Genomic DNA, 11,679 nt, shown 5'->3' on the forward strand with positions numbered 1-11,679 from the left:
CTAACGTGCTCGGGTCTCGCCGAGCCACTAACAGGCTTGGGCCGTGCCAGGCCAGTGCCGTGCTCTTGCTTAGCGGCCCGTTTGCCACCTCTAGTGAAGACCTAACAAAATTCACCGCATTTCTAATGGCTAGCACTACTCTATTCAATCTTTTCAGCCCACTTCCAACAATCAAATTACAAATATGGGTAGTACACCTAACATGCATGTACTGATCCCCTAAGATTGATTCTGATTTTTCTCTTTTGTTAAGTTTGGACATAACAAACTCAATAGCACACTTATTGGCTGCTACATTATCTACTGTGATGGTTAAAACCATTTTTTTTTTTTTGACTTTGTCAAGGGGAACCCAAAGGCTTCCTAGGCCTAAGATAAACCCCTTCGACACATGTGAAATGCTCCAACTGTGCATTGTAGCACTGTGCCTGACCACTTTGACAGCATCGGGAACCTAGGTTGGGGACCACACCTAACTAGACAAGAACCACTAGGCCACTTGCAGTTGTTAATGGTTAAAACCTTATTAGTCCCCCATTGCAACAAACAAGACTCAATCAAAAGACTTGTGGAATTCCCACTATGGTTAGAAATAGTGCCGAAATTGATTATCCTCTTATACATTTCCCTCTCATCATTGATAAAGTGTGCTGTTAACACCATGTAGTTGAAATTTTGAACAGTACTTATCTAATTTTCAGTAGTTAGGCAGACCCTATGGTGTGCTAAATCAGTTTTCAACTTCTTCTTCATCTTATCATACAACGTAAGAAACTGTTTCACGAAAGTTTTCCTACAAGGGACCTTAAACATCGGCACTGAAACATGACAAAAATGCCTAAACCCTTGCTTTTCAACATAGCTAAAGGGAAGCTCATCAACTACAACCATTTCAACACAAGCTTTCATAACTTCATCAAGAATTAAATGCTACAATTTTCATTGAATTACCCTTACTTTTATCACCAGCACGCACGTTATGATTTTTATCTATCACTCTCCTTCCTGGATAATACTCGCATGATTTGTTTATGTGCCTAATCATCCCCTGAGTCCCATTTTTGTAAGAATCCCAGGCATAGTCTCCTACAGGACCCTTAGGACAATATCTACACTTAGCCCTCCTAAATTCTTCTACAATATCTTCTTAACCCTTCACTTTAGTGACTTTTACATCTTTGTATTCCACAAAGTGCTCCCACACTCAACTATGTTTTCTATCAGCTCGAGGATTGCTACTAACCTTGTCAGATGAAGATGGAGCTCCTACTCCTGCTTGAGTGACATCTTCTTTAGCCCTCTCAAGGATTGAGGGAGAGGTACCAGTTGAAGAAACAACTAGACTAGAATCTGGTTCTTTATGTCCTTGAGATCTCTTCTTACTATTTTTAAACTGAAACAAGTAAATTAAGCAAGAATTAGATATGATATAAGCTAAAACAAGCAAATTAGGCAATAGCTCCATAAGAAGTAAAAGCTACTGCAATTTCAATGTACTGCTCAACAATGGCAACTTGGTCATATCTCTGTAAAGAGTAGAGTGTAAACCTTCTTGTTAGTAAAAGCTACTGCTTCTGCTATTACAAAGCATGAGCCATGAATGAAAGTAGATAAATTTGAGATAATGAAAGACTTATTCGTAGTTTTCCCATTGATTGGGAGTGAGAGGCTTGAATAATTTGAGAGATTGAGAGAGTGAGAAACTACTGCTAATCGAGTTGAAGTCAAATCGATGGTCTTAGCTTCTTCACGCTCGAACTCTGACTTGATCTATGTGAGAGGACTGAGAGCCTTTGTTTTAGGGATGGATGCCGAGTTGTTTTAAGGTTTGGGTTTGAGTTTGAGTTGAGAATGCGAAGCAATTGGGATTTGGGAGATTAGGGCTAAAGATTACGACAAGTCGTGCTTCCTATTTAAACCATTAGAAAATTCAGGTCTGGTCGGAAAATTCGGTATGTATTTGACCCATACTGGTGCTGACCCATTTACATATATTTCGGTACCGTTTGGTTAGGGATGTTGGAGAACTAACTTTTCATACAGACCCAATCAATTTCGGCTCAGATCGGACTGGATCGGTATGGTTTATCAGCTTGAAATTCCCAGGCCTAAACTTAGCGGTGAATTCAAGATGACAGAAAGAAGACTATTATTCTAACAAAGCTAAAATTTTCTCGTATGTAATATAAATTAGACTCTCTCAAGTGAGAACCTTATAAGACCATCTCCAACAGATTGGTCAAATCCACATGGAGGGAAAAACGGTAACAAATGACTGATGAAAAACTTCCCCAACCCATAGGTCATACACACGTGGATTTGACATTATGCCTTCCTCTGTCAGATTTGACAGCCCCAACTCTCTCTCTGTCTTTTATTTTTTTTATTGTTTCTTTCATTATCTCTCTCTCTCTCTCTCTCTCCCCCTTCTCCCTACCTAAACTAAAGCAACTCATAAAAAGCCTTCATGGATACTTCTGGGCTTTGATAGAATGGCAATTTGAGATCTGGAATTCGTGAAGGCGTAGAGCATAAAGCTGAGAATTAAGTAGATTTTGATTGATCTTGGATTTGATTGATCAATAATTTGGGAAGATTAGTCGGGTACCACTTGATTACATAAAGAGAAGAGTAAAGAAGATTGTATAGCATTGGCTTTGTTTTATTGCTTGTCAAGGTGAAAGAGAGCTCATTGAGTCATTTTGACAAACAGAAGGTGCAGTTTTTGTTGTCAAAGTTTGTAGCTTTTTGGCCTGGAAGTGCTGCTTTTGATTTTCTACGAGTTGTGTTTCTCAGCTTTTTGTATTTGGTGAATTGGGTATGTGTTTTATTTTTTAAACTTGTCCCCATTTTTTAGATTTTGGGTTTATATAATTTGCTTGGTGCTCATAGACTAGAATTTGGTTTGTATATCCAAAAAAAGAATTCAGTTTGTGTTATATTGTCGCCTGTTGATTTTGGGTTTCTGGGTTGTTTAGAATCTATCTGTGTGGTATATAGGCTTGAGGGAATAAAAGGAAATGTAGGATTACCAGGGAATTACTTTGTGTTGAACACATGAGATAAAATTCCAGCCATTGGACTTGGGACATGGTAGAGTGGTGGAGATCTTTGTGTTTAAGCTGTGAAAACAACATTATCAGTAGGTTGGAGTACGATTATTGAAAGAAATTGAAGAAGCAGGGAAAGAAATGAGGGTGAGATCTGTTTTTTTTTTTTAAATTAGTCATACTGAGAAAAAAAAAATTTGAATAAAATATATTAAAATAACATGAAATTTTGACATATCGTTTGGAGTAAGATTAGGCAAAAAAGAAGGTTGCCATGTCACATGTAAAATTTGAATTTGACACAAGCTAAAAGAAAACTCCATTGGAGATGCTCTATTAACTCATAAGGACATGTAAGATGAGTATTCTAAATTCACCGCCTTTAGACGAAAGTAAGGCAAGAAGAGATCTCTCCAACCAACAAAGCAAACAACCTCCCGTCTGGCCATGTCCGACGTACGCCAAAGAGATCATAGGCTCACGCCAATGCTGCTCAAACCAGGAAAGCGAAAAGGGTTGTCTATGTAGTAGTTTTGCTGCAAACAGTACAATAACGTCAGCACACGTGGAAGCTGAGATAGAGTTTCCTCACCTCAATCCTTTCCATTGAAGAAAATTTGGAAGGTATAATAGTGTCTCCCAATACATTTGTTTTAGTAAAAAAGTAATAGGTTAGGACGAGGAAAGAACTAGGGGATGTAATTTCTAGGCCTGGGACTTTTACCCCAAAAACCCGCAGAACCTTCCCTAATCGGAACGAAACCGGCGGTTCGGTGTGGTTCTGGAAAGAAAAACAGTGGCTCTCGGAGGAAAACTGAACCGATAAAGAAAAGAGCGGTTCGGTTCGGTTCCTATATGTTTAAAACGCAAAACACCGAAGGAACCGATATAATGGTAGCCTTTTCCACCTGGCATCGTATCATTGGCTTACAGCTAACGGATTCGACTAAAACCCTAAAATTGTAAACGCAGCCCCGAGCCTTCCACTTCAGTTCTTCACTTCTTCTTCGATTCTTCCTCCTTCTTCTTCTCGACCTCATCCCGACATCCTCGATTTCACTCGACTGAAACCCTAAATTTATGGCCTCCGGCCATTCCTTCACGCCTTCACCCGATCTCCAATTCAAAAAGTTCAAACAATTCGAAAATCCCCAAATCCCCAAGTCTGAAACTCATTCCACTTATTCCAATTTGAAAATCCCCAATTCTTCTCCCCAAGTCTGAAACTCATTCCACTTATACCAATTCGAAAATCCCCAGATCCCCAATTCTTCACCCCAAATCCCCAATTGGTAATGGCCTTTGAAGGCTCTGATTCAGGAAATCAATCTAGTCATTCCACTAATTCAGTAACTGGCAATGAGCTCAAGGCTGCTCCACAAAATGGAGATGGTGAACAGAATCAAACATCATCTCCTTCTCAAGCAAATTGAGCTTCAAAAACAAAAGGGAAGAAGAAGTTTGAGCCTGCGAACATGAAGAGAAAGAGGGATAAGAAGGTCAAGAGAGAGGTCTGAAGTGTGAGAACATTTCAACAAATTCGATAAGCCTATACTAGAGGTCTTGGATGGACAGGAGATTGTAGTTGGCAGTACAAAGAGAGCTCAGTGTAAGTGCTGACCCACTAATTTAGCTTGTGATTCTAGGGAAAATGGTACTAGTTCACTTAGGAAGAATATAGAGCTAGTTTGCAAAGGGTACCCCGGTAGGAATAACTTAGAAGAGAGTCAACAAATATTAACTAGTGATGTGTTTGATCAGAAATGCTCTTTAGTTTCTAGGCAATGGTCAGAAGATGCATGTCTAGTTGCTGCATGTGTTATGATTGTGTTGGATGAACTGCCTTTCAGTTCAATTGAAAGGCTGGGGTTTCTTTATTTTTGTTCTGTAGCTGTGTCAACGTGGAATGTGCCTTGTAGGAGAGTTGTTGTCAAGAATTTTTTGGGCGTGTATGATGCCAAAAACCAGGCATTGAAGGAGGAATTGAGGTCACATTCTATTTGTTTGACAACAGACACATGGACCTCCTGTCAGAATATCAATTATATGGTTATAACAGCACATTTCATAGATGCTGCCAAGCATATGCACAAGAGGGTTCTGAACTTTTGTGTTATACCTAACCATAGTGGGAATAACATAGGAAAGATTTTGGAAACTTGCTTGGTTGAATGGAATTTGGATAGGGTATTGACTGTATCTGTAGATAATGCATCAGCAAAGAAGGTAGCCATAAAGTACCTTAAAAACAAAATGAGTGGATGGCCTAGGAAAACTTTGTTTGATGGGAGGTTTATGCATGTGAGATGCATGGCTCATATTGTCAACATAATTGTGAGGGCTAGTCTGCATATAATGGATAGGTCAGTGGCTAGCATTAGAAATGATGTTAGGTATGTGAGGAGCAGTGGACAAAGATATGATGCATTTAAGCTATGTGTTGAGAAAGAGAAGATACCGTGTAAGAAAGTGTGTGTGTTAGATGTGCCTACAAGGTGGAACTCCACCTTCATTATGCTAGACACAGCCCTAGAATTGAAGAAGGCTTTCAATAGAATGGCAGATGAGGAAGATGCTAGATACAGAAGTTATTTAGATGAAGATGAAGAGCTTGATGATGAAAATAATCAAAATATAGAGGCTGAAACTCAAGTTAGGCAAAGGCAGGCTAGGAAGAGGGTAGGGCCCCCTGTGCAAGCTGATTGGGATAAAGCAAGTGTTTTTGTGAAGTTTCTGAATGTTTTTTACGATGTCATAGTTAGTGTGAGTGCACAGCTTCACCCTACAGCAAACGAAGCCTTCCATGACCTAGTCACAGTCAAGGCAGAGCTTGATGAGCTGTTTTACAAGCCCATAGATAGTGATTCAAGTGAGAGTGAGAAGGTTCTGTTTGGTATGGCTAACAAAATGAGGACCAAGTACAAGAAATACTTCAGATCGCTCGATGATATCAATGAGTTATTTTTTGTTGCACTTGTCTTGGATCCTAGGTATAAACTGAAGAATTTTTATTATGTGTGTGAAACAATGCTTAACATGGGAAGTGAAGAGATTAAGAGGAGATCAGATGGAGTGAAACAACTTGTGTTGGACTTGTGTGATCTATATGCAACTTCTAATAGTGATCAGATTGCATCAAAGAGAAAAAGAAGTGGAGGGGAAGGCCCTAGCAGCAGACCAACACCAAGTGTGCCCACAGGAGAGTTAACTGGGAAGAGGGCTGCTATGCTAGACTTGTGGAACAAGTAGCTTGAAGGTGAGGTGGTGGTGGTTGGAGGAGAGGTTGATAGATACTTGCTTGATCTGATAGAGAAGCCTCAAGAGAATCAAAATTGGAAGATTTTGGATTGGTGGAGGGTTAATGGTTCAAAGTATCCTAACTTGCAAGTTGTGGCAAGAGATGTTTCAGCAATCCAAGTTTCCACGGTAGCTAGTGAGAGTAGTTTCAGCACATAGAAGAGGGTAATTGATCCACATCGGAGTTCATTAACTCGTAGAACAATTGAAGCCCTAATCTGCCTCCAAAATTGGCTCAAGTCTGATGCAATAATGGGGTTATAATATATTCCAACCATTGAGAAAATGGTGTGGTTTGAGGATGTTGAAAAAGGTATGTAACTTGCTTACTTGCGTTTTTACTTTTCAGTGTTATAACTGTTATTGCATATTTGCATAGCTTGTTTTTGTAACTTTTAAGAGTTTAAGCCTTCAATATATAATGTGAACTGTTCTTGTTTTTTACACTTATGTAGAACAAGCAGAAGAAGAAAGAAAGAGATTGGAGAAAACCAATGCATCAGTACCAGTGGAAGAAACTCATGCCACTCAACAAAACCGAAAGGGTGCAAAGGCTTCCAAACTGTCAAAAAGTAGTGATGCATCAAAATCTTCCAAATCAGTGTCAAAGGGTGGAAAAAAAAAATAAACAACCTCAGGTTTGTTCACTTGTTGTTTGCAAATTTGCATTCTTTGTTGAGTTTGAGGACTTGATGTCTTCATCATGTTTGCATTATGAAAGGCAGTAACTCAGTTTATGGTTTCTATAACTCAAGTTTGACAGTTTGCATTCTTTGATTTGTTATGAATTTATATACTTTTTCTGTTTTTTCAGTTTAGTGAGTTTACTTTTTTTGTGTTTTGCCAGGTTGTGTTTGGAAGTTGGAACTGTGGAAGGCTGCAATGCTGCATTTTTTTTCATTGTTATTTGACTTATTTCAGAAGCCCAACTTTTATTGTTTCATTGTTTGTTGAATTGGAGTATTGGACTATTGCACTATGTTACTATGTTGTTGGTTATGCACTATGGAGCTGTACGAGTGTACTAAGTTTATTTCAGTTGATTGTTTGCTTACTTGTTGAATTTGATGACTTTGACTCTTTGATGTTTGACAATTTGATAACTTGATTATTTGCTTGACAGTTTCTAACTGTCTATGACAATTTGATTCATTGATTGTGTAATACTGTCTTGATAATGATAATTTTATTCATTGATTTCAGTTTTTTGCATTTGTATATATGTAATGGTAAATAACAATGAGTTTTAGTTGCCCAGATTGGGACTTTAGGAGCACTATGCTTCAATTTTGCAGTTTGTGTTTTGCCTGTTCTGCAGACAGCAGGAACCGAGAAATCGGCAGAACCGACCCGAATGAAAACGGTTCGGTTTGTGGTCGGTTCCAGACTAGAAATGTGACAAACCCGAACCGAAAACAGCTTATGCGGTTTCGGTTCGGTTCCTGTATTTTTTTTTCCAAACCCGAAAAGTCTCAGGCCTAGTAATTTCAATATGTGATGTGAAAATATGGAGGAAGCTACTAAATACTAGATCCATGTTAGTGCTTTTGACCTTGTTAGACTCCAATTTTTCAGATTCATCCCCAAAACACAGTTCACTATTGTTGGACTCGACCCAATTTAATTCAAGTTAAATTTTAACTTAATTGAAGAAGCAAAAGTAAAACTCATGTGCAGCTTTTTGCATGTAGCACAGAGAAACTTTCTTCTTCTTTAAATCTTTGCTAAACAAATCTCAACGATTTGATATCGATTTATATGTCGGAAATTTAAACCAACTTCCCGGTTGCTTATCCAATTTTCACCAATTATTTTCTCCACAATACTTTAAGAATGAGGAGTACATTAGTAATCTAGTGTACTTTTTGCTGCTTTAACAACCATAGAAACCTGTAAACATCATTTGGTAGACACTTATTGAACATTATGAGAAATTTTCTAACCATCATCGAACATGACAACATTTAGTACACAAAAGTAACTATAATAAAACAAAATAAACCGAGAAAAGCAACACATCATATGATAAAAAAAAAACTTGAGAGCTAGTGGAAGGCACTGAGTTATTCAATATTCATTACCCCAAAAGCTCTAACAAAATAAAGATAAGTAATTGGGTTGTGGTCCTTGAATCCTAAAGATTAAAGGGGGAGAAAAGAAAAAAACACAAAAAGTGGTGAGCGTTATGGACCATTGAAGACTGAGATTGGGTTTGGTTGGTTCTCACTTCTGATCATTTCCCAACCATCCAATCCTTTATTGACTGCTTTGAACTTGTTCTTCTATTTGGTTGTGGAGAATTTCGTACGATTCATGGAGCAGCAAAGTCTTAAGAATTTATAAATAATGATATGAACAGTCATTTAGACTAAGCAACAGTGGAGAAGAATAAACGATCGATGCACAAGTTGACACTTGGTGCAAAGATGAGTGTGGCCAAGTTTAAAGACAAATAGGAATATTATTTTCCATAGAAACCCAATAAAAGGGGGAGAAAAAGCAGGGAAAACATAGCGCAGGCCCAAAGTCCATTTTAGAAGGAAAAGACCCAAAAAGGAAATAGATATAGAATCCTTCGAAGATGGTAACCCCAACTCATCAGCCGGAACTGTTGGCGGGACAATTAGGACTGTCAATTCCTATACGACCCGATAACACGACTCGAAACCGGCACGAAATAAATCGGGTTGAACCCACACAATTAAAAAGCGGGTTAGCCATGGGTCAACCCGCCATAACTCATTTAATAAATGAGTAGACCATGGGTCAACCCGCCAACACGAAGTGAACCCGTATAACCCGATTATGCTATACTTTATTCTGAAATTTTAGACGTTGGGAGTATTTGATCATATGATTAGAAAATTTGAAATATTTTTCTTTATAATTATTGGATTTAATTATTTATGAACTATATATAATTATTTATATTCTTCGTCTTGTGGAGTTTTTAGTGAATTTAATCAATTATTGCATTTTTTTAGTTAAATTAGTCGCATTGTTAACTCTTAAATGAGTCATTTTGTCAAATACGACACAACCTATTTATTAAATGGGTTAAGCGGGTTGAAAACGGGTAACTCGTTTTGGGTTTAAATTTTTGACACGATTATTAAATGGGTTGGGTTTGAGTTTGTATTTTGCGACACGACAAATATCTTAACTCGACACGAACCTAACCCGACACGACCCATTGACAACCTTAGGGACAATGCCCTTGACAAGGAAAAGTAGTTGCCAACCTATCTTTGCGAACTCGTTGTCCCGCTGGCAAGTGAAAGCCGCACAATGAGTGAGTTGGTTCACTATTAGTCTTAAGTTAGGCACATTACACATCAATTTTTCGATTAGATAACGAAGGCTACACTTGATTAGCTCTATTTTTTACTACTCCCAAGTACGACAACTATCTAACCCTCAGCATAACCAAAAGGGTTATTATGACAAAAAAAATATATATAAAAATATAAATATGAAAAAAATTGAAGAAGTCCATGACAAGGAAACTTCCACTTCTTCCCTCCGTTAACAATAACATGTACGTTAAAGTTACTTCCACACTACTATCTCAATGCTAATAATACTTTATATAATAATTTGAATTTACTCTAATATTAGTAGACAAAGTTCCGTTCCCCTGGTCAGTAGCTGACCAGGGATGATTTGGTCACTCACCGTCCGATTGAAATCAGACGGTTGACAAATCTCATCCAAAATCTCATCACTTACCTGTTAACTGTCCGATTTCAATCGAACGGTGAGTGACCAAATCATCCGACTAACCAGGGGAACGGGGCTGTTAGTAGACATTTGGATTAAATCTTATTAGAATCACTACTAATATAGAGAAATGTAAAATGTGTTAACGTAACAGTAGCTGTAACATAATAGTGAGACTAAAAAATTTTAGACTCGGTTGTCCTTTTTTTTTTTAGATAATAATATTAATTCACATACTGGTAAATTTTGGCGCTTCATTATATCACTTGCACTCCGATTTCAACATTAAAAATGGAGTGCAAATGTTTTAATGTATGAGAAATTGGGGTGTCAAAATCATCTCGTAATTATTCAATTGTACATGTTAAACATTTTTTTCTTCTTCAAAAACTCTTAGCCCACCCCACTCTTACATATGCCAGTGAGAATGAACTCATAACCTTTAGGGTACGGCTATTGTCACCCTACCATTTTCTTTGTTCACCCTACTTGCTTATTACACCCTACATTTTAATTTCAATTATTAAATTTACATATCTAACCCATTTCTCTTTCCAAGAATATCCTTATATGATATATCCAATTGAAAAAAATGTTTTTAACAAAAATCTCTCATTTAATTTATACTAATAAAAAAATTAAAATATATTAAAGGACTAAATACTGTTTAGTCCTTGAGCTTTCGACCAAAAAATACTTCAGTCCATGGCTTTCTTATTTCACACGTTTAGTCATTGTACTCTCAAATTTTGGACCAATAGGTCCTTTCCGTTAGTCTCCGTCCAAAACCTCCGTTAAGTAGCTGACGTGGCATTAATTATGCGTCAAAATGTCTATAATACCCTCGCTTCCTTTTTTTAAAATAATTTATTCTTTTTTCTTTTTTGATTTATTCTTTCTTTTCTTTTTCTTTTTTTTCTGTTCATCTCTTATCCCCTCCCCATCACCGCCGCACTTCAACCCCCATCCTCGCCACTGCCACCACCATCACTACCCACGTTGCAGCCAAAGGCTACTGCAACACCCCCCCCCCCCCCTCACTGCCACTTCCTCCTATGTGTCCCTTATGAAAGAAGGTACTTTCATCCAAATTAATGCCACAATTCCCAGCAAATGCCATCTTAACGGCATAGACCAGAAGTCCACCATAACTAATATCATGGCCACCAGAGACCAGTTCATCATCAAGAAGGCACTGAACTCCCTCAAACACTTGCTTCAGATACGAAACATCCTCAAGGTCAGGGCAATTGTTTACAATCAAGAAAGTGCAAAGCCACCTAATCGCTACTTTCCTGCAACCCAAATCAATGTGAAGCAGAACACCATCATCTCCAAACTTCAAATCTCTAAGCAGAACACCCACCATCTCCAAGTCTGAGCAATTACTCCAACATTAGAAAGAGGAATTTGCAGGGCCCGATAGATCGATATGGGTCTAGATCTGGGATTTTCATCTAGAAGATCGATATAGGTCTCGATATGGATGCATATGGGTCTTGATATGGGATTTTCATCAAGAAGATCGATATGGGTCTCGATATGGATGCATATGGGTCTTGATTTGGGATTTTCATCAAGAAGATCGATATGGATCCATCCCCAACTTGCA

At 38.0% G+C, this 11,679-nt stretch overlaps 2 protein-coding genes across 2 annotated transcripts; one reads left to right on the forward strand and one right to left on the reverse strand.

Moving 5' to 3' along the window:
* The first annotated feature begins 4,345 nt into the window (after positions 1–4,345).
* On the forward strand, positions 4,346–6,299 carry LOC112184447 (zinc finger BED domain-containing protein RICESLEEPER 2-like). Its single transcript, XM_024322709.1, has 2 exons — positions 4,346–4,442; positions 4,942–6,299. The coding sequence occupies exons 1-2, from the start codon at positions 4,346–4,348 to the stop codon at positions 6,297–6,299; spliced, it is 1,455 nt and encodes a 484-aa protein (XP_024178477.1).
* A 1,893-nt stretch (positions 6,300–8,192) lies between these two features.
* On the reverse strand, positions 8,193–11,436 carry LOC112184448 (probable phosphoribosylformylglycinamidine synthase, chloroplastic/mitochondrial). Its single transcript, XM_024322710.1, has 3 exons — positions 11,148–11,436; positions 8,429–8,481; positions 8,193–8,237 (listed from the first exon to the last, which is right to left on the reverse strand). Exons 1-3 carry the CDS (start codon positions 11,434–11,436, stop codon positions 8,193–8,195), a joined length of 387 nt encoding a protein of 128 aa, XP_024178478.1.
* Between the last annotated feature and the right edge of the window lie 243 nt (positions 11,437–11,679).

This window comes from Rosa chinensis, chromosome 2 (assembly GCF_002994745.2).
Source record: "Rosa chinensis cultivar Old Blush chromosome 2, RchiOBHm-V2, whole genome shotgun sequence".
NCBI classification, from domain to species: domain Eukaryota; kingdom Viridiplantae; phylum Streptophyta; class Magnoliopsida; order Rosales; family Rosaceae; genus Rosa; species Rosa chinensis.

Excerpts from the sequence above, each read along its gene's own strand:
- LOC112184447 (XM_024322709.1), top strand. The coding sequence starts at position 4,346 with ATGGCCTTTGAAGGCTCTGATTCAGGAAATCAATCTAGTCATTCCACT. Across the intron at positions 4,443-4,941 it reads TGCTCCACAAAATGGAGATG|CTGTGTCAACGTGGAATGTG; the intron begins GTGAACAGAATC and ends TTTGTTCTGTAG.
- LOC112184448 (XM_024322710.1), bottom strand. The coding sequence starts at position 11,436 with ATGGTGGGTGTTCTGCTTAGAGATTTGAAGTTTGGAGATGATGGTGTT. Across the intron at positions 8,482-11,147 it reads TGGCATTAATTTGGATGAAA|GATTCAAGGACCACAACCCA; the intron begins GTACCTTCTTTC and ends TTTAATCTTTAG. Across the intron at positions 8,238-8,428 it reads ATTTTGTTAGAGCTTTTGGG|GTTTCTATGGTTGTTAAAGC; the intron begins GTAATGAATATT and ends TGATGTTTACAG.